We start from the raw sequence: 20,821 nt of genomic DNA, 5'->3' as shown, positions 1-20,821 counted from the left end.
TGAATCCTTGAGGCTAAGTGAGCGAGCAAGGTCCTCTCTGGTGGGGGCCTGCAGGCCTGCAACCGGACAGAAGACAGTCTGTGGTCTGCCCAGGCCAGAAGCGGGTCCTTTTTCTCCTTAGCACTCATCATGCTCAAGACTGGTTGAGTGACACTCGATCCCACCCTGGGGCAGTGCTCCTTTTGTTAATGGGTTGGGGAAAAGTCACTTGTTGTAGCTCACGGCACTGTAAACAATTGCCAAGCATGAGCTCATAAAAAAAAACTTATACTTGAGCTATCACATTAAGGACAACAGGAGAAATGGGTCCTGTTGATAATGCAAGCAACCAAAGAAATGATTACTAAGGTTTGGTTCAAAATGCTCTGCTTTGTTTAAATTCAAGGTACCCAAAACTAATTTAATGGTTCTTTTGCTTCATTTCAATATACTGGTTAAATGCTGGTGGTTAGGAATATATGTACACAACTTTAAAATAAGTGAATGATGATGTGTTTATCATCAATGACCTGAGGAGAGAATTGACTTTTGTGACCTGGCCATGCTTTGTGAATCTCCCTGAGCCAGTTCTCAACCCTGACTATACTTTGGAATCATCCGGGAGCTTTAAAACCTAGTCATGCTCAGATTGGTCCCCAAATGATGGAATAAGAACTCCTAGGAGAGGGGCATGGACTTCAGCATTTTTCAAGATCCCTGGGTGATTTTAGGGTACAGCCAGGGTGGAGGTGAGCTATTAGCTCATCCTCGCTCAGTGCCAAGTTTTTACATCTCAGCTGCTTCCCTAAAGGATTCTCCTGTAAAGCCCATCCATGCCTGTCCATTCCTGGTCACCTTTCTGTCTTCTTCATGTGGTTTGGCTTGAAACCCACCGGGGGAGAGGGAATGCGAACCAATGGGCTACAGAAGCCAGAGACTCCCAAGTGAGGCGTGGTGGGTCACTAACATTTCAGAGGGAATGGAGGCGTAGGAGGTGGTTCCAGGACAGGAAGATTTAAGGGGCAGGAAATATCACTGCAGCGGGTCCAGCTCTAAGACACTGGAATTAATATCAAGGTCCACATCTAATTTTAAAGACCATAGATATCCACCCATTAATGCTTCTAGCCTTGATTACATAAGGAGATTCCCTGGCTCTCCCCCCATCCTTTCTCCGCATTTCTAAGACTCTGTCTCTCCCACCCCACCCCCAATTTTTGTCTCTGCCTCTTTCAGTCCTTCTCTCGCCCTCATTAGTCCTTCTCTCTCATTGCCAGTGTGTGCCCCGCACTTTCACTCTTGGTCTGCCTCTCTCTTTCTGGTTTTTTCCTTCCCGCTCCTGCTCTGTCTCTGCAGGCCTCTGTGTCCCTGGGTCTCTCCACCTCCATTTCTCTCTGTCTCAGTCCTTTGTGTCCATCTAGCTGTTTTTCTGTGTCTTTTCTCCTGTCTTTCTCTATCTGATTCTGAGTCTCTCCCTCCCGAGCCCCCTTTCTGTCTTCCTGTTTCTTTCTCCGCCAGATTTCTTTCCCTGGTCACCATGTCCTTGTGAGCGTGTGCACGTGTGTGCTGGGTCTAGATGTCTGGGTGTCTCTCTCTAGCTTTCTCTTTCTTTCTCTGGTCATCTCTCAGTTTTTCTGACTCTCTCTCTCGCTCTTCTGTTCTCTCTCTCTCTCTCGCTCTTGTCCGAACACTGCTCTAGCATTTGTTCCACATAAGTTCTTTTGTCTCCCTGACCTTTATTTGTGTAATACCTTGCAGGCAGAGCCCTGAACTAAGGTGAGTTTCACCTGCACTGTCCTCACTGACTGAGAGGAGGTGGCTAGTGAGAAACACAAGAACCTTTGGGTGCACACGCATCCCACTGCCTTCTTTCCCTCAGACTCCATGACACCACCTGTGGGCTGGGGCCAGAGTGGGCAGGGGGCGAGCCTAGGAAGGGCAGCAGTGGAGGGTGGATTGGGGTGCTGAAGGGGGTTACCGCTGCCACTGGGGTCCGGTTTCCTCTCTGGTTTCAGCCCTTTCATGACACAGATACTCTCCATAATCAGCTTGACAGGGCCTGGTGGGTTCTGCATGGACTTCACCAGAGAGATGTCAGAAGGGTTCAGGGTGTCCAGTGCAGCAAGTGCAGCTTCCAGTGCAGGCATCGCCTCTTGCAGGTCGCCCTCACATTCATTCTGCAGGTGGAACAGAGACAGGAGGGGTGAAAATCCAGTGCCTGACACATGGGGGTGAAACCAAGCTCTGCTCCAAGAGGAAGCAGGGGAAGTGGGGTGAAGGCCCTTCCTGTCAATACCCCCAGGATGCCTCCTCCTGGAGCTCTGCAGCTGAGGGCGGCTCTAACTACTGATCAGCAGCATTTAAGGCCTTTTAGGGCTATGTTTTGGATACCTAGGGCATTTGACAAGTCATCTGGTTTGTGATCTTAGAAAGTCAAGCATTTGGTTTTTAACAAACTCCCCAGAGATACATGTCATGGGTGACTTCATACCTATTGTTCAATGAGTCGAGAGATGGAGTGAAGGATGGGGCTTAGGGGTAAGTGATAGAGAGGAGAGGGTTAGGGTGAGTTCAGGGAAGAAATAAGGTATGGGAGGAGGTCAGAGATGGGATGAAGGTCTGGAATAAATTGTAGCTCAGAGTTGGGGTGTAGGTAGAGTCGGGGGTAAGTTGTAGCAAGGGGGCACAGTAGAGTTGAAGGCAAGAGTTTAGGGGTGAGAAATGGATAGGAATTTGACATGGGTAATGAGCTCTGAGAAAAGGAGACAGTGCATTTTTGTTCACTATTTCTTCATTTAAAAGCAAAATCAATATAATAGAATGTTAGCCATAAAAAGGAATGATTCACGCAAACTTTCAAAATATTATGCTAAATGAAAGAAGTCAGACACAAAGTGTCACCTTTACATGAAATATGCAGAAAAGGAGAATCCATAGAGGCAGAAAGTAGGTCAGTTTTTTGCTTTCTGGGGTGATGAAAGTATTCTAGAATTATATGGTGGTGATATAATTTTGTACAACTTTGTAAAGACACTAGAAAACTCTGAATTGCATTATTTAAAAAGATGAATGCTAATCATCTGTGAATTATATCTTGTTTAAAAAACAAGCTTAACATGACAAGGGATATTATAGACTACTTAGTAGCCCAACTACCAAATCCACAAACAAACAAACAAACCAGAAAATGAACCAAGGTCTCAGGAGGCAAAATGAGTTAGCCAAGGGCATGAAGCTGGTAGTCAGAGCCAAGCCCCAAGCTTGGGCTGCTGGGTCCCCTTCAGTGAATTCCCTGGTAGCTACCCAGCCCAAGGAAAAAATCACACAGCCATGACTGATGGATACTTCACAAGAGAAAGTCAGTTCTCAAGCAGCATGGCACAAAGTCTATGTCCTGCAGGTTTTTTGTGATAGACAATAAAGAAGGTTCCACCTTCTCATCTACGTGCACATGTGCACAGTATAGACCCAAATGTGTGTAGTCACGGACTCTCTATTTAATTTTCTGCTTTCTTTATAAACCTCTAGCAATGTTTTATTTGGTTCCATTATATTAGAACAATCTTCTCCTCCCCTAAATAAGCAATGTCAGCTGTCCCCAGTATCACAATGAATGTGCTGCATCAGGTGGCAATAGCGACTCAGTCTTGGGGTGACTCAGTGTCCTTGCTCTTCAGCTCTAGGATATGCACCAGGGAGCATGCATGAGAAAGATGAATTGAAATCAGTCTCTGTGGTCACTCAGGTCAGTCAGTCTCAGAAAAGGTTTTGTGGCAGAGGAGACCACAGCTTTGGATTCTTGGTAAAATTTAATGGTCCAGCACCCATGCCTTCTATTTATTCAGACTTCTGTGGCATTTTCTTGTAATTTCCAGATAGCTATTGGCCATACAGACTTTTTGCCTGCTAGTGTGTCTGGAAGCTGTGTCCCCTCTCTCTTTCCCAAGGTCCAGCAAGCTTCCTTGTCAAATGGCTCAAAAAGGCTCTGTCACATTATCTGTAACAGCGACTCTCAATGCTGACTGCCCCAGAGTCACCAGGGAGAATTTAGGGCATCCTCATGGTCAAGCCCTATGCCCAGAGATTCTGGTTCATTCTGTCTTGGTGGCGTCTGGGCATCTGCATTTTTAAAACCTCAAAGTGGATTCTGACACACAGTCAGCTCTGTGGAGAAACTCAGGCTTATGCTCTGGAAACACTGAGAACAGGGGAGGAAAGAATAGACTTCCATGCCTCGCAGGGGCCTGGCTGCTTGGTGGGTGACACACCTATTTCATATGCTCATTAAAATGATTATATGGCATTTTGAAGAAGTATTGTGATAAGACATTAAGGAAGTAAAAACGCATGATGCAAATTGCAATTATGATTGCAGTTACATAAAACCACCCTTGTGTATGCGTAGACAGGAACTAGAGGAAACTTGAGAAGTGGAGCCAGTGTTAAAGTTGAGTTCTTAGAAATTCTTTCATGTGTGCTATTCTGGTTACATCATTTGTTTCTGTTCTAAAAAGCATTATGATTAAAAATGATCTCTGTGGCTTAGCAGGGCTGTTTGAGAGGTATGAAGCACAATGTATGCTGACAAGACCTAATTACTCTATAGAAATTCTGGCATCATTTATTATTCTCATTAGGGGAGAAAGAAACGATTCATTAGCTTAAGAAGACTCGACCAATTTCAGCAAGCCATTGTGCTGGTGAGCAGGTGTCTGGGGCCGGTTCTTTCAGGCTCCCAATCTTCCCAGCATGGATTCAGCTCAGATTGTCTACAATGGGTGCTCTCCTATGTCCTCTCCTTTCTGGGGGTGCAAGATTAGAGAGAATTAGCAGTGCTGGTGTGGAGGAAAGCAGCCCTGAGAGAAAGGGACTTTGCTCCCCATGGGAGTTAGGGAACTCAGAGCCAGCATAGGCCTCTGCTCCTCCTTGGAGAGTTTCCTCCACCTCCTGACTCACCTACAGATGTCACTCCCAGCACTCAGGGCAGGGATGGCAGCGCATTGGACCTCGCCCTCCACATCGAAACCCAAGGTGGCAGTTCATTGCTCAGGGACGGGTGTGGTGGGTCAATTCTTTGTAAAATTTACCTCATGTCACCTCTTAGCTCCCTCCTGCTCCTGCAAGTCACTGCTTCCCCTGACATGGTGGAGCGGAATCCTGGGCATGATGGTTATCCGCATGTGGCAAGAGGCTGTCCTTTTTCAAGAAATAAGGCCCCTTGGTAGGGGGTAAAGGATGACTATTTTGTAGAAGAGTTGGAGAGAAGTCAGTCTGGAAGGCCTAACTTTTTTGAGAAAGTGCCCCATATGTCCCAGGTCATCCCCATAACCTAGATGCTGGACACAAGCTACTTCTTGTTCAAGTTCTTGTTTGATGATAGGGTCAAATAATATTTTAACTCCTAAGTGACAGCAGAAGGACAAGAATCTTAAGCTAAGTGCCATGAACCTTGGATTTTAATTCCACCAATTAGCTATGTAGCTCTGGAAAGTCATCGTACCACTAAAGTTTAATGTCACTAGCTCAGATAACCCTAACCCTAACCCTAACCCTAACCCTAGCCCTAACCCTAACCTGTCATTCCCAAACCCAAAGCAGTTGTGATACTCAAAAGGAACTACGAACTTGAAAGTGCTCGGAGAAATACAGAACATCACGGGAATGCTAGTCAGGTTTTCTTCTAATATATGCAGATGAAGCCCTTCCCTGTTCTCCCACCTTCAAATGAGGCCCTCTAGTTTCTTCTATTTGACTAATATTTATTCTACACCTACAATATGGTGCACACACATGAGCAAAAACAGGCAAACAAACAATGGGATGGAGGTGAAGGAGACAGTCATGTGGATGGCCAGAGAAAGAGAATTCTCAGAGGGAAACAGCCAGTGCAAGGGCTGGAGTAGGAGCATGTCTTGTGTTTTTCTGGGGGATAGCTAGGAGGCTGGTGTGGCCAGAGCTGAGTGAATTATGGAAAAATAATAAAGAGACAAGGGTGAGAGCATGTGGGGTCTTGCAGGCTGTGTCGTGCTGGGCAAGTGGCCTAATCTCTTCAAATCTCACTTTTCTCCAAGCTTGCCATGTGTAGAGTAAGGAAAAATGTCAGGCTTTCCTGCCCTCCTGCCATCAGGATAGATGATGGATCCTTGTGGTCCTGAATACATGCCTGATGGCAGGCACCTGGAGTAGGGTGTTGGCATAGGTAGATGAGATCCACCTGGGCTGAGACTGTAATTTTAAGGGTGGCGTCATGGGGACGCCAGCAGAAGCCAAGAACGAACAGAAGCAGAAAGAAAAGCCGAGAGAGAAGCAGAGAACACCGGAGAGTCCACATAGAGTGAAGACTTGCTGGGGGCTGGGAGGCCTGCCAGCCTCCCAGCCCCCCCGCACCCCTGCCTGCCGTATGCCTGGTGAACCCCAATAAAAGACCTGCAAAAACCACTGAGGACTCTGACTCTTCCTTTACCCAGTCTGCATGGGCTCCTAGAAAACCTGCCCTGTGTCCATTCCTGCCCACTACAATTGGCATAGTTGGTGGGATGATCCATGCAGACGGGTATTGGAGCCCTCTGAAGACCTGGAGGGACTAAGGAGTGACAGATCGTGTTTGCCTGTGACGACGCTGGAGGCGCCATGGCGGCACAGAAGGTGGACACTGTCCAGGAGCTGCGGGATGAGACCTCAGCTGGAGGAGGAGATGCCCGAGAGGACCAGCCAATGACCCCCGAGGCAGCAAGAATCATCGGTGAAGAGAGGATCATGAATTGGAGCTTGCCAGTGCTGATGCAGGGAGAGGCCAATGGACTTGGACTGATGGACTTGAACTAATGGAGTTGGACTGACAATCCCGCCAGAAGGCGGAGGACCTTGCAGGTTGATTTGTTTTGGGACCCTAGGGGTGGGACAGTTTTGTTTGTAAACCCCAGGAGATGGGAATCTGGGGGTGGCCAGTGGGCCTTGATGGCCAAAAACAGCCTGTGTATGCCCAGCAGCCATGCAGAGGAGAAAAGCCTACTGAGAAGGCAAAAGCTGGTACTGATGCTAAGTTTGGGAAGCCCTGAGTGGCTGCCAAGCACTAAGTAAGCTGAGGAAGGCCAGCGAGTCTCGTAAAATCACCTGTGGGGGATGCCCTGCTTGTTGTCGAGTGAGGGTAAGGAGCTGAGGAACCCGTCCCTGGGGGATGGGTGGGGAACATGGCTTGGGGTGGAGCCCAAACCAAATGTAGAGTTTGTATCCAAGGATCCCTGACCCATGTGCTTGTGCAGTGGGATGGCCTGAGTGCAGGGGTCTGTGAGTCGCATTGGTGGCTATGAAAGCCAAATGTTGGAGCGACTGCAGACAGAAACCCTGAGGGTTGGCGATTACCCCCAACAGTATAGAATCGCCAATCCCAGAGTGAGTGCATCCTGAGGGTGGATGCTGTCTGTGGCTTGTAGCCGAGACTACAGCCAGAAAAGGCCAGGAAGCCTAACGGCTCCTGGTGTGTTACAGTAGATGCCGTGAGTGGTTCCCCTTTCTTATATGAGCAGTGCCTTTGGCAGCAGATTTGGTGGCTCATCTGCTGGTACCAATAATTGTCTTTTGCCACTAGGTTGGTGCCCTGCCTGGATTTATTTGTGTTCTGTTGTATTTTGTTTTTATATTGTGATGTATTTGCTTTTGTGGGCCATGGCTGCATTGTTTATGTTTGCTAAGAAAATTGTACATATGAAGACTATATGGCAGAAAACCCTGAGGGGGTGGACTGTAGGGTAAGGAAAAATGTCAGGCTTTTCTGCCCCCCCCCCCCCCCCCCCCGCCATCAGGATAGATGATGGATCCTTGCAGTCCTGAATGCATGCCTGATGGCGGGCACCTGGAGTAGGCATAGGTAGATGAGATCCACCTGGGCTGAGACTATGCTTTTAAAGGCGGCGTCATGGGGACGCCAGCAGAAGCCAAGAACGAACAGAAGCTGAAAGAGAAGCCAAGAGAGAAGCAGAGAACGCTGGAGAGTCCACATAGAGTGAAGACTTGCTGGGGGTTGGGGGGCCTGCCAGCCTCCCGGCCTCCCAGCACCCCTGCCTGCCATATACCTGGTGAACCCCAATAAAAGACTGCAAAAACCACTGAGGACTCTGACTCCTCCTTTACCCGGTCTGCATGGGATCCTAGAAAACCTGCCCTGTGTCCATTCCTGCCCACTACACCATGCTTGAAGGTAGGCTCTCTCTAGTCAGATTATAGACAGACCCAGACAATGCTGCCCCGTCCCCTCCTTTCTCTCCACTACCTTATACCTTGATTGCTTGAGAAATGGCAGCGGCAGCATTGGCTTCTTTTTCATCCGCCTGCACCAGAAATTTTTTAGCATCAGCTTCTTTAGTCTCTGCTTCAATTTTCACCATCATCTTAGCAGTCTCCTCAGAGGTGAGGATGAGCTGGGGCTGGAGGGCAGTCAGCTCCACTTGCATGACCGCCACCTGGCGAGGAGAGAGGGGTGGGAGGAGCCCTGGGTCAGCCACATCAAGGCAGAAATGGTGCAGGTGGCAAGTGTTGAAATGATTCTCCAGCCTCTGACAGATGCAGAAAATACTAATGATTTTAACCTGGCACTGGGTGTATATCAATATTTGTTGACTGGTGTTGATCACTTGGATTTTTCAAGACTTAGTTATTGAGCTCAGACTATGTGTGGTGTTATCAATCACTTGCTAAATGCTGAAACATATAATGGTAAACTTAATATTAAGAAAAGTCCGTTTCCTCCTGTATCAAGCCTACAATCTAGTATTGGGGGCAGGGAGAGATAATAAAAGCAATTTAAGAGAAAAAAAGCATTATATTTGTTAAGGCTATGAAGAAAAGATACATAGCTGAGCTCTTTGAGGCAGAAGGAATTTTCAAGGCCATTTTTTCAAATGTTCCTGCCAAGTGATTTGAACACCTCTAATAATGGGGTGCTCACCACCTCTCAGGGGAGTTGTGCTATTTTTCAGACAACTAAATGCATTTGATTTTCCTGATGAAGATCTGTAATTTGCGGTCATGCAATTTTTGCCTGCTGGTCCTGACTGCCTTGTACGCCAGCTTAGACACATTGGAAGAGGGTCCCATGACATTGGGCCCACTGCCCGCTGCAAGCGGGAGAGAAGCCCAGTGTGGCAGCGGGTTGGGGCACAGGCTCTGGAGCTGTGCGGATCTGAGTTTCAGTTCTGGCCCAACCACTTCTGGCCCAACCACTTCTGGCCCAACCACCATGCGGCTGCGTGGTGCTGGGCAAGGGGCTTGGCCACCGTGCGCTGTGGCTTCTTTGTGTGGAATGTGGAGATGTTACAGTAGCTGTGAAGTGGTGGTGGGGTGGGTTGAGCACAGTGCTGGGAAGCTGTCTGCAGCCTCTGCAGTGCGGGTTGGATTCCCAGCCGGCCAGGGAGATTCCCACATGGCAAGCAGACCTCTCCTGTTGCGCCCGCTACTCCCCTCAGCAGTGTATTTCAGTCCTTCTGCCCATTCTGTTCCCTGCTCTGTCTCTGGTGAATCCTCTCACCCTCCTGCGCCTCTGGCCTATACCCCAGCTCTGGTATAAATAAATAAATCAAAACAAACAAACAAAACTTATTGCCTTGTTATAGAAGAGGGGCCTGAGACCCAAGCTGTGCAATAATGTGTCTAAAATTCCACAGCAGGTACATTGTAGAACTGGGTACTGCGGGGTCTGACTACACCAAGCCCCGCTCTCCACTAATCTCTGCTCCCCGTTCCCCTGAGAGTATCTAGGGCCAGGGTAAGGGTAAGGCTTGGGCACAAAAGTTAAGGGGGCACTAAATACCTCCCTATTCAAGAGAGTATTTTATTGCAACAGTTTAAGAAGTCAAAATGAAGACAAATAACTCCACAATGAGCAAAACATCAAAATCTTAAGTAAAGACAGAATCCCAGAGGGCTGGGTTTGGACAGAGGCAGGAAGGTGAGCTCTGCCAATGCAGGGTCAGAGGCTGTCATGATGTGGCACCCTCTTAATTCTGCACCTGAGCCAGTGCCTCAATGTACCTGGATTGTCCCACACTTCTCTGCCCCCCATTCTCTGGGACTGTGGTCACCTGTGAAGCTGCAAAGTCGAGTTTTTGCAGGCCTGTCAGGTAGCGGCTCCTCATCATATCAACCTCTTGCCTCTTGCTATTCAGAAGCGTCTTGAAGGTTAGGATCAATTCTAGGTAGGAGGTAGGGGTAACGTAGTTGTGTCTGCGAAGTGCATTGTAATAATCGACCGAAAGATCCTTCACACTCTCCTGGAAATATTTGCACATGGAGATGACCCTGTCAAGGACACAGAGGAGATTACACAGGCCCAGCTTGCTCCAGTGAGATCTAATGCAGCTTTGGTGACAGCAGTAGGGATGTGAGAAGTTGCACATGATGGTGGCCTGGGAGAAATCAAATTCTCTGAAGGCAGGTGAACAGAGATGCAAGAAGATTGGGGTGGGATATAGTCTTACTAGAATGATCTTTGACCCTCTTCGTTCTACCCATGAGACTATTAACCCAGGTTAAGGACCTCTGGCCTGGAGAACAAAGTTCAAATTTCTTAACTTAAGGCCATCAACATTCTTATCCCTGCCCACTTCTTCATTTTCCATCCATTCATTTATTAAGCAGCGATTGAAGCTGGCACGACATACCAGGCATCTGTTAGGCATGCAGAATGCAGAGGCAGACAAGGCAGGTGACATGACCCCTGTCTCATGGGTCACCCAGCGTGGTCAACACGCTCATCTCTTCCCTTACTCTACCAAAAGTTAAGTGGCTTTAAAAAATATATATATCTGTGCTTTATACACATGTTTTTTTAGTCACATGATTTTCATCCCATTGGCAGAGATATCACCCCAGTTGTGACTGCATATTCTAAAACTATTAAAACAGCTATATTATCATATCCAACTTCTCATAACTATGATAATAGTGTATCTCTGGGAGAATCATGAGCAATGTAATTTTATTCTTTTTCAGGTGTTTGATAAAATAGCCAATTAAATGTGACTCGATTTTAAAGTACTAGGACTTTGGCGTGGCACGTACATACATTTGAAGAAGTATGAAACTATAGCCCCAGCATAGTGTTGTAAACCAACATTACCGCAATTAACATAGTTGGAAAAGATGAAAAAATAGAAGTATCAGACATTTTCTCTATATAATTGAGAAATCTTTAAAAGAAGAAGAAAAATACACCAATATCGGGATTTTCATTCAGAATATTTAGTTGGGGTACTAAAAATGCAGTCAACACTTACTCTGTCCGAATATTGTCATCAAGCTCGACATCTTGTAGAAATTTGTTGGCCACCAACTCTAGGGCATCTGTAGGCCAGGACTGGAACCAATCAATTGTACAGCAATTGATTAGTGAAGGGAACATCCTTAGGCGGTTCCTGAAGGCGTCTCCAATTGGACTCATAGCTAGTGAAAATTAGACTTTGTTAGTTCCTTTCCAAGGCCAGGAGCCCCATGGGATTAGGCTGGTCTTTTCATAAATTCTGATGGGGCAGGGCGGTGGCCATGTTTCCTGTTGGTCCTCTAAGATGTAATTGGGAATAGTCAGTATGAGTGCTGGGGCACTCAGGGGAATCAAAGGGCTAGTCATGAAATTTTGTGATGAGAATTCACGTATTATGTATCATTTCCTTTGACTACTCTCCTATGCCCATTATCCTCCCTTCCAGATCCTTTGGGTCACTTGACTGTCAGAGTGATTGGAGCCCTTTGATCCACTTTCTCTGTTTGGGTTAACTCTCAGACATATTCATAAATGAGCCATGGGCCTTCCATACATAGTTACTCACAGAGGTTGCAGTGGGGCCATCAGCTTGTTTCTGACCCTACCTCCATGCAACCATAAATGTTAGGTTCTAGACCCCCAAACCCATTCATTTTTAAATTAGACTCAATGTGGCAGGGAAAAGCATGATGGATAGGTGGAAGTGTGAAGTTGGTGTAGCTAAAGAACAGAGAGAAAAAGGAGAAGTTAGCATGAGGTGAGAGTGGAGAAGAAGCAGGGACAGCCTGGTAGGTAGACTTCTAAAACCAGAGGTCGGGAATTGTGGTCTTTATTCTAATATGAAGCAATTCAAGTGTTTAATGTGTGTGTGTATACATGATGATCATATTCCTGAAACATGAAAAAAGTTCCTGGCTCAAAAAGTTCCTGGGACAAAAAGTTCTGCAATAGACAAAAATGCCATAAAATAATTAGGTTGCACAGATGAGGGCTGGCTGAGATGACAGCAGCTTAGCTAATGTGAAACAGGTAGAGATGGAGGTAAGTAGGTAGATATGACAGAGAGTTAGGAGGGAAGAATTGACAGCACATGGTAACAAGAAAGAGAAATGTTAAATATACCTCTTAAGTTTCTAAATAGATTGGAGGAGAGACAACTCCGGATGCTGTCGTATGAGGCCACGAGTACTGTATTAAAAGGAAGGAGAGTGTTTCCAGGAGAACTCAGAGAATTGAGGAGGGTGAACAGGTTTGAAATCACTGTTCAGAAGAGTGGAAGTTTCCACAGAATCTCCAGGCACTGACTGACTCCAGATCTGGACCAATCCTGGGATCATTGTAAGAGGACTAGGCTGAGGACACTTAGGAGACCCTGAAACACCCAAAGGAGAAAGGCAAACCAAGGTTGCTGCTTCTTACCAAGGACAATGTGAAGGTTCTTTTTCACTCTTTCTATAAAGAAGTTATACATTGAAAGAGGAGTAACATCGATCTTCTCGCCTTCTGTCCTGGCTGCTGTCTGCATTTTCTCCACAAGGTCAGCCTTCTCGTCCGGTGGGAAGATGTTGGGCACATCCCCCGTGTTCAGAAGCATGTTGATGTCCTCCACAAAGGACTCGTCCTTGATTTGGTTATCAGTGAAGAGGAACACGGTTCTTTTGGTGTTCACGCCAACCTGTAGCATGATCGTCTTCAGGTCTTCCCGCCACTCATTGCCTGAGTAGCTTTTGGTGATCTTGATCTGGTACAGCTCATATGAGTTCATGAATGTGGACAGTTTGCTTGCACTCTGCCGCCCACTGCCCCCAATGCCCACCAGGAGCAAGTGACCTTTGTCCTGCTTCAGGACCCTGCAAATTCTGGAGATGTGCTCAATGGCAAATTTAAACATGACCAAGGACATGGGGGCCTTGCTGATGTTGTTGAACTCCTCCAGGTAGTATTCCATGACCACTGTGAGCTGTTTCAGGTCAGTGATCTCATCATAGACTTTTGTGTCACTTTGTGGCTTGAAGAAATCACCAAAGAACAGGCTACGGATATTATCATCGACAATCTTTCCAGTGGGTGACAGGTGGATGAGGACCTATGGTAAAGGTAAGATGCAGCTAGGCATTATGTCAATGGCCCAGCCAAGACGGCAGCAGGAGGTGTAGAGGGAGGGAACAGAAGGGTATGTTTCCTCTGAGTCCAGTGTTCAAAGTCATAGTTTACAAGCAGTGAAAAAAAAAAAAAAAACAATAAAAACACTTAAAACCATAATGTGTGGAGCTGATCATTGTAAAGACTATGATGAAAGGCCATTATTGTAAAAGAGTATCAGAGTGAGGGTTGATTTATTTGCTAAGTGGTTAAAACATGGATGGTCAGATTATAAAATTCCCAGAGGAGATGAGTGAAGGATGGCATCGTTTTCCTTTTTATGTTCTTGCCCCTTTACTAAATAAAGATATAGACACTGCATCTGGTCCCCACTCTGCCTAGGGAAGGCAGATTTTATATGCTTCCTCTTTCTGATATTAGAAATTAGAACCTGGTGGGGCTTCTGCCGTTGGCCTCTGGACATAACATGAAACACTTATAGTTTTCTATGGACAAATCCAAGCTTCATAAAAACAGGGGTAGAACTAGAAGATTCTATTATATAAACTTAAAGCAACTTATCTTATACCAAATTAAAAAGGGAAAATATGTACAAATAAGAAACTATGACAACTTTTCACTTGGACTTTCTGAGGTCTCACTACAACTGTGAAAATTCATGGTTCATTTTTCAACTCACAAATTAATGGACCCTGAAAATATATTTGAAGGTAGCTGTAAACAAGCATCGTGTAGTAGACTACTTTGGATGGACCTAAACTTGTGTGTTACCTGGGAAGTGAAGCAAAGTTGGGCCAAGTATAACAACATCACCAAATCAAGTGAGCAGTTGACTGAAGGCCAGTTTTCTTGAGATTCAGAAAACAGAGCTGTGAGTCTCCATTAGGAAGAGAACCTCAAATCTGAGGCCAACATGGCCATTTCTGAGTATAGAGTCTGATTTACCTTCTCCATGGATTGCTTGAAGCAATTAGAGGTGGTTTCTTTTGCCATATTGAAGAAGACCTCTCTGTCCTCACGATCAGTCAGACGGTCATAGAAGACCCGATAAATTTCATGGATCCAAAGTCGGATAAGTTTTTCTACATCCTGAAAACCAAGAGTTAATTATTGGAATGAATGGGAGGCAGCGCCTGTGGTGGTGGTTGTCTAATAGTCCCTGTATCCTCAGATTGATGTGAGCATCTAACAAGATAATGCTTATAAAATACTCAACACAATACCTAGCATAGATCAAATGCATAACAAAAGTTAGCTATTCCTATATCCTTATATATTCCACATAATATATGTGGTGTTGTGAATGAACATGGTAACAGAAATTAAAGTGGCTGACCTGCAGGTGTGTGTGAGGGCACAGCAGCACCCCCTGTATCACCCTTGAAAAGTCTCGCAGGTTAAAGACGTAATGTGACTTGGAGGGAGTTGGCAAGAAATTCTCCACTGCAGCCTTATAAATTGTCTTAGTGGCTTGTACCATATTCTTTCCATGCCTTGGGAGGAAAGGGAAGGCAGACCAATCAAGGAGGGACCGGGACCGAGGACCCCCAGGCCAATATCTGGGAAGACACAGGAACCTCTTACCTTAAGAATGCTATATCAAACCCTTTCTCAAAGTGCCAGTTAGAGATGGAAGTGAAAATCTTGCTTAAAATTTCATCCTCAAAGGCATTGATGGAAAGGATATTCAGATGGCGAATGAATCGTGCTAGAAAACACACACACACACACCCCTGAGTGTGTGCACACTCACACAATTATTCCTCGACCTAGTGATCCTGCCTCAATGTTCTAAAATGATGCTGTCCAATGTGGTAGCATCTAGGCACATGTGGCTATTTCAACTTGAATTAACATGAAATAATTTTATCGTTACTTTATAATTAACCACTATCAATTTGGTATCCTGACATTATCTATCTATCTATCTATCTATCTATCTATCTATCTATCTATCTATCTATCTATCTAAAGTTTTTCTGTAAGTATACAGGCCTGCTATACTTACAAACTGATGTGTATAGGCTTTTCTTTAATAAAAAATAAAATTTTACATGTAGTTGATCTGGAACTTTGATCACTGTGTGAACATGAGACATACATAGATGTTATTTATTAGAATAAAATTAGAGCTACCTACAGTACTGGATGTGTTAAGTTGAACCTGAAGCAAAATAAATCTCTGTGAGATCCCAAGGGAAAATCTTATTTGTTTGCCTAGTATTATTTTTCTTAGTCCAGTTTGGGTTAATTGTTCTATCTCTGGCAATCTCAAGAATTGTAACAAAAAGAACAGGTGAATCTATCAATCACCTTGAGCTGAGAACCTCTGATCTAGTCTTCCCTGGAACACAGACTGGCCACACCAAATTCTCCTTTCACTTGAGACTCTCTGTTCCTTGAAGGCCTCACCAAAGACTCCTCACATCCTGTTTTCCTCTTCACATCCTATTTCAATCAACTTCCAACATGGAGTCACTCCCAGGAGCTAACTTAAGCCACTCTGGCTACAGTCTAAACACACTTTTCTCGACCCTCCTTTAGGACAGTGTCCCGCACCAATTCTCCAAGCATGAAGATGGCCCTGCTCTGCTGCTGGGGAGGTGAAGAGGAATGAACTCTGTCCTTCACATACCAGTAATGTCATTCCTTCCTCCTCCAGGGGGCCCCATGGCTGTCACAAGCAACATATCCACAATGTCCAGGCTGGTTGTGTCTTTCTTGTTAAACCAGAAACCATGGTCAATCCACTGCCTCAGGAGCTCTATGGGGGGCTGAGCCCCATAGATTTCTTTGGCTGGCATGTTGAGGTCATCTGGAGAAAGAAGCCATGGTCACACATAAGTCAATGGGATCGTCTTGCCCTCACAAGGCAACAGATAACTGACCCCTCTATGGGACATTCTGTGCATGCACCAGGCAGGGCTCAGCCCATGGATATTCTGACTCCATGGGAAAAACTTTTCCCAGGTCTGAGCTCTCTTGCCTCTTTGAGATCCATACCTATTGTGATTTTAAGGCTGAATTTAATTTTTTCACATTCCCTCAACCAAAATATATTGATTGCCCACTATGTGCTAGAAGTTCTTTTAATTGCTAGTGAGCAATGAAGTGATGACCCCAGCCAGCAGGGTATTGAGTCTGACCATCAGATAACAGCTGAACTTCAAGGGAAGCTTAGGTGTTTGAGGAAAAAATGCAAAATAGTAGATTGTGAGTTCCTCCAGGCCAGAGAGGAAATTGATTTCCCTCAATAGCATATGGCCCAGTCCTGGCACATAGAAGGCACTCAATAAAATGGAGACCCTTTTTTCTCTAACAAAAAAATTGAATGCTCCATTTGTGCCATATTATATTTTAGGAGTTTTATACATATTCATCTAATCCAAATAAGAGCATTTGTGAGCTAGTATCACATTTATGGTACAGGTGAAGAACAGACTATCATGAGCTTAAGCCACAATGTGCCTAGGGCTAAAAAGCGAGATCTGAACATAGAGCTGTTTGACTGCAATGCTTAAATTGTTTTGGGATATATCATAAAAATGGGAAGGAAGAACAGGTTGGAAAAAATGAAAAAGAAAGGAAAAAAAGGAGAAAATAGAAAAGGTCCAAAATTTTAAAGAGCTGATGTTAGTTGACAAGGACATAAATAGATGCAGCATTTATGATCAAGACATGAATTTAAAGGCAGGACATGAAATAACCCAGAAGTGGAAGGCATGACTATTACTTATTGAGAACTCTAAGAGTTGGTAAAGAAAGTAGAAAATATAATATATTGGGCACCAAGAAACTTGGGCTTGGTATGGCTCTAGAATATTCTAGATGTTTAACCCTGAACAAGGAATTTAGCCTTCTAGAACTTCAATCAACTGACTAGTCAAATGATCACGATAACCTTACAAGATTGTGGGGGGTTCAAGTGAAATAACTGAGGTGCTTTGTGAACAAATAAAATCTTGTGAAAATTCATTGTGCTTATTTATAAATATTTATTTATCAACTATTAATTTCTTTATTTACTGATAATTTATCTGACACAAAATGGAGTAAGAGGTTTATTACAGAGTGTTTTTACTTTTGGAGCGGGCCAACCCCACAATCCCCTTCTAGAAGACTTCTCACTTCAAGGTCATCTTGCCTGACCCAGGGACTCAGAAATTGAGAGTCTCCCTCAGCCAAAAACACCTGGGCCATGCCTCACTTACTGATAATCTGGTCTATAGTACATGGTTAACAAATACTTGGCAATAGAAGAAGGAAAGGAAAGACAAAAGGTAGGAAGCAAAGGAGGAAGGGAGGGAGCGAATACTAAATTACATTAGCCAGAGTAGTTTACTTTCCAGAGAGAATAAAAGGACAGTATAGATGCCCTACAAAGGGAGGTTCTGGTTTGCTGCAGCTTGGAGTAGAAGAACCTAGTTGTGTCCAGATCCAGGACAGTCTTACCCACAAATACCACTGCTTTCTTCCCTAAGGGAGGCCCGAAAACTCCTTTCCTCCGCCGATCTAACTTGGACATGATGATATCCTGGGTCTGATTGGCTGAGGTTCTGGCGGAGAAATTGATGCAGTTGGGCAGGTAGATGTTTTTGGGAAGGCGGAGAAGAAAATTATTGGTGATGGCTGATTTGCCAGTGCCTGTGGGACCCACAAACAGCACTGGAATCTCATGGTCCAGGTAGGTTTTCAAGAAGAAGGATTGTCGCGCTGTCTCCATCGTGGGGATGATGAGTTCTGAGATCTGCAGCACAAAGACATCACAGGGTCTTGGCGCTGGGCCCAATGTATGGGTGTTGGCTTATCCAAGGAGAGCTACTGGCTAGCTTGGCCGGAGCCACAGAGCCAGAAAGCGATGCTGAATGCAGAACCAGGTGTCTGATGCTTATTTTGCTACTAAAACCGGAATTCAAAACAAGTCGGGTTTCCTAGATTTTTTTCAAGTTATTTTTTTAATTATATAATTTATTGATAAATATTTTACATCACTGTTCATTTTTTACAATATTTGTTTTCTTTTATTTTCAGGAACTTGAACAATTGTTGGACAAGGGGAAAATTCCCAGCAGAACTGAAAATACTTTCTGTATTGGACTCTCCTGTTGGTATGAGTTCAGCAATATTTCAAACCCCCCAGGGAGCTCTGGGACTAAGCTCTTTAAGAAGAAGGGAAGCTTAGGATTCCAGTGCTGGGGATTTCTTCATCCTGCTCAGCACAAGGTGTGTCAAGCGCTCGGCATCCCTGCCGAGGGTGCGTTGCTCATGAGTGCTGTGGTCCTGCCTGCTCTCTTGATTGTCAGTATTTCTGCTTTCCCAGCCACCATCTACCTTTCCTTCTGGGGCCTGAATGGTCTGTGGTCACCTCCAGAAAGATAAATTCTGTACTAATAAAGCCCTAAAAGTGCAAATCTGGAAACATTTTCCACAGGGAAAAAAATGAGCAGGGTTTGTAGGTGGAGCAACAGCTAACCAGAAAACCTGTCCATCAGAACTTACTTTCCTGAGAATGCTGATCAAGGAAATCTTTCTCTGAGGGTTTCACAGAAAAGGCAAGGATTCTTTTTTGGCTGGAACATCTGAGAGGTATGCTGACATGCACCTGGCATTATTGATAATGACAGCAAAATCCTCACTAGCACTGGTCTAGCACATAGTAAGTGCCAGGTGTTCATGCACATTGACTTTGATCCTTGCAAATACCATCGGTTAAGTATTTTTTTTTTTCTGCTATTTTATAAGATGAGTAAACTGAGGTAGAGAGAATGAAGGCTGAGTAAGGGATCTGGGTCATTCTGATTCTAAAGTCAATCCAGGCTATGTCTGAACCTGAGAAAGCCCTTTCAAATGCTAACATAGAACTGACATTGATTCCTTCACCTTAGAAGGCAAGTGTGTCATTTTTAGAAACCAAAGGTCTGTGGCCAATACCTCTCTCTCTTTTTTAAAAAAGATTTATTTTTATTTATTTATGCATGGAAGAACTGGGGTATAGGCCAGAGGTATGGGGGTGCTGAGAGGATTCACCAGAGACAGAGTGGGGAGCAGAACAGGTGGATCTACTGAAATACACTGCTGAGGGGAGCAGCAGGGAGACAGAAGAGGTCTGCCGCGCCATGTGGGTCAGCTCCCTGGCCAGGGATTGAACTCAGGCCGTAGTGGCTGATGATAGGTTGATAATGTTGAGACTTTAGCCCCTGCACCAGCAGGGAGGCCCCAATACCTCTGTTTACCTTTGCATTAGCTGCAATTTGTTCCTCTTCTTCTGTGATATAATCTGTCCATGTTTTCCATTGCCCACTACCTTGCTTGATGAAATAAAAGTCATAGATGCTGCCTGAACCCAAAGAAATAGGACAGGTCATTAGCACACCTAGGGGTTACACGTCCTATTAGTGCTAGCTCAGCTGTAGGCATCTAAAAGGTGTAACTACTGGTACTAGTGTAGCTGTAGTGAAAGAAAAAGTTTCAGATATCTGTATAAACGGGAACACACCTTTTAGAGTAGTGACCATTATTTAAAATCAGTGACCATTTTTAAAATCAAACCACGATTAAAAGTGAGAGGAGTTGTCTATGCAAATAATTACATCAATTTAAATTATATAAACAGAGAGTATTAAAAGAACAACAAAAAAAGGCAATAGATCTCTCCAAATCACATATCTAGAAATAACCTTGGATGGCAATCCTTCCAGCTCTCTCTCCAGGCAGGCAACCGCATTAGAGACAGGACAGGTAGATGAAAGGAAGGATTCTGTGAGAACCGGATCATTTTTCTTGAAAGCTGATGCATGGGTGGCAGGGGGTTGGGAGGAGGTGGAGAGAAGGGAAGAAAACCATGGGGAGGAGAACACAGTGGACTATGTTGGAGGACTGGAGTGCTTTGCTGGTGGGAAACCCATGGTGACCACTCCTAAGGGGAGAAATCCTTTATTGTGAGAAAAACAAAGAAAGATGTAAAATAATGACATGTCATTAATAAAAACAACACCAAAAAGAAAACAGCAAAGAGAAAAAAGGGATCATTTGATATTATTTTACTATTACACACGAATAGAACATATTCACATTTTCTATTACATTATATGCAATATTATACTCTCAGTCATTAAATTTAATTTTACTTAAATTTAGCAGAAGGAAGGTGACTAAAATCAAGTTGAGCCTCAGATAAACAGTATTCCATATAAGAGATACTGGTTCCTATAAGATGCTTTTTTTAAAAAAAAAAAAAGATTTATTTATGCATACAAGAACTGGGGAACAGGCCAGAGGTGTGGGGGTGGTGAGAGGAGTCACCAGAGACAGAGTGGGGAGCAGAACAGCAGACTGACTGAAACACACTGCTAAGGGGAGCAGTGGGCAGGACAGGAGAGGTCTGGGTGCCATATGGTATCTCCCTGACTAGCTGGGGATCTAACTCAGTGCTGTAGAGGCTGCAGATAGCTTCATAGTGCAGTGCTTAACCCCTTGCACCACCAG

General features: G+C 44.8%; 1 protein-coding gene across 4 annotated transcripts in view; it reads right to left on the bottom strand.

Moving 5' to 3' along the window:
• Window positions 1-20,821, bottom strand: part of DNAH3 (dynein axonemal heavy chain 3) — a 134,290-nt gene that overhangs the window by 22,289 nt on the left and 91,180 nt on the right. For all 4 annotated transcript variants that reach the window (XM_037507475.1, XM_037507474.2, XM_037507477.2 and 1 more), the window contains 11 exons: window positions 19,570-19,673; window positions 17,789-18,083; window positions 15,972-16,151; window positions 14,921-15,044; window positions 14,673-14,829; window positions 14,282-14,425; window positions 12,653-13,319; window positions 11,250-11,415; window positions 10,056-10,272; window positions 8,256-8,438; window positions 1,958-2,156 (listed from right to left, as the gene is read on the bottom strand). In XM_037507475.1, coding sequence (XP_037363372.1) covers window positions 1,958-2,156; window positions 8,256-8,438; window positions 10,056-10,272; window positions 11,250-11,415; window positions 12,653-13,319; window positions 14,282-14,425; window positions 14,673-14,829; window positions 14,921-15,044; window positions 15,972-16,151; window positions 17,789-18,083; window positions 19,570-19,673 — 2,436 coding nt within the window. The remainder of the gene's footprint in view (window positions 1-1,957; window positions 2,157-8,255; window positions 8,439-10,055; window positions 10,273-11,249; window positions 11,416-12,652; window positions 13,320-14,281; window positions 14,426-14,672; window positions 14,830-14,920; window positions 15,045-15,971; window positions 16,152-17,788; window positions 18,084-19,569; window positions 19,674-20,821) is intronic.

The sequence above is a fragment of the Talpa occidentalis genome, unplaced genomic scaffold (genome assembly GCF_014898055.3).
Source record: "Talpa occidentalis isolate TD23 unplaced genomic scaffold, MPIMG_talOcc4v2.1 talOcc4.12, whole genome shotgun sequence".
NCBI classification, from domain to species: Eukaryota; Metazoa; Chordata; class Mammalia; order Eulipotyphla; family Talpidae; genus Talpa; species Talpa occidentalis.
This window is presented reverse-complemented; position numbering and strand designations above follow the sequence as displayed.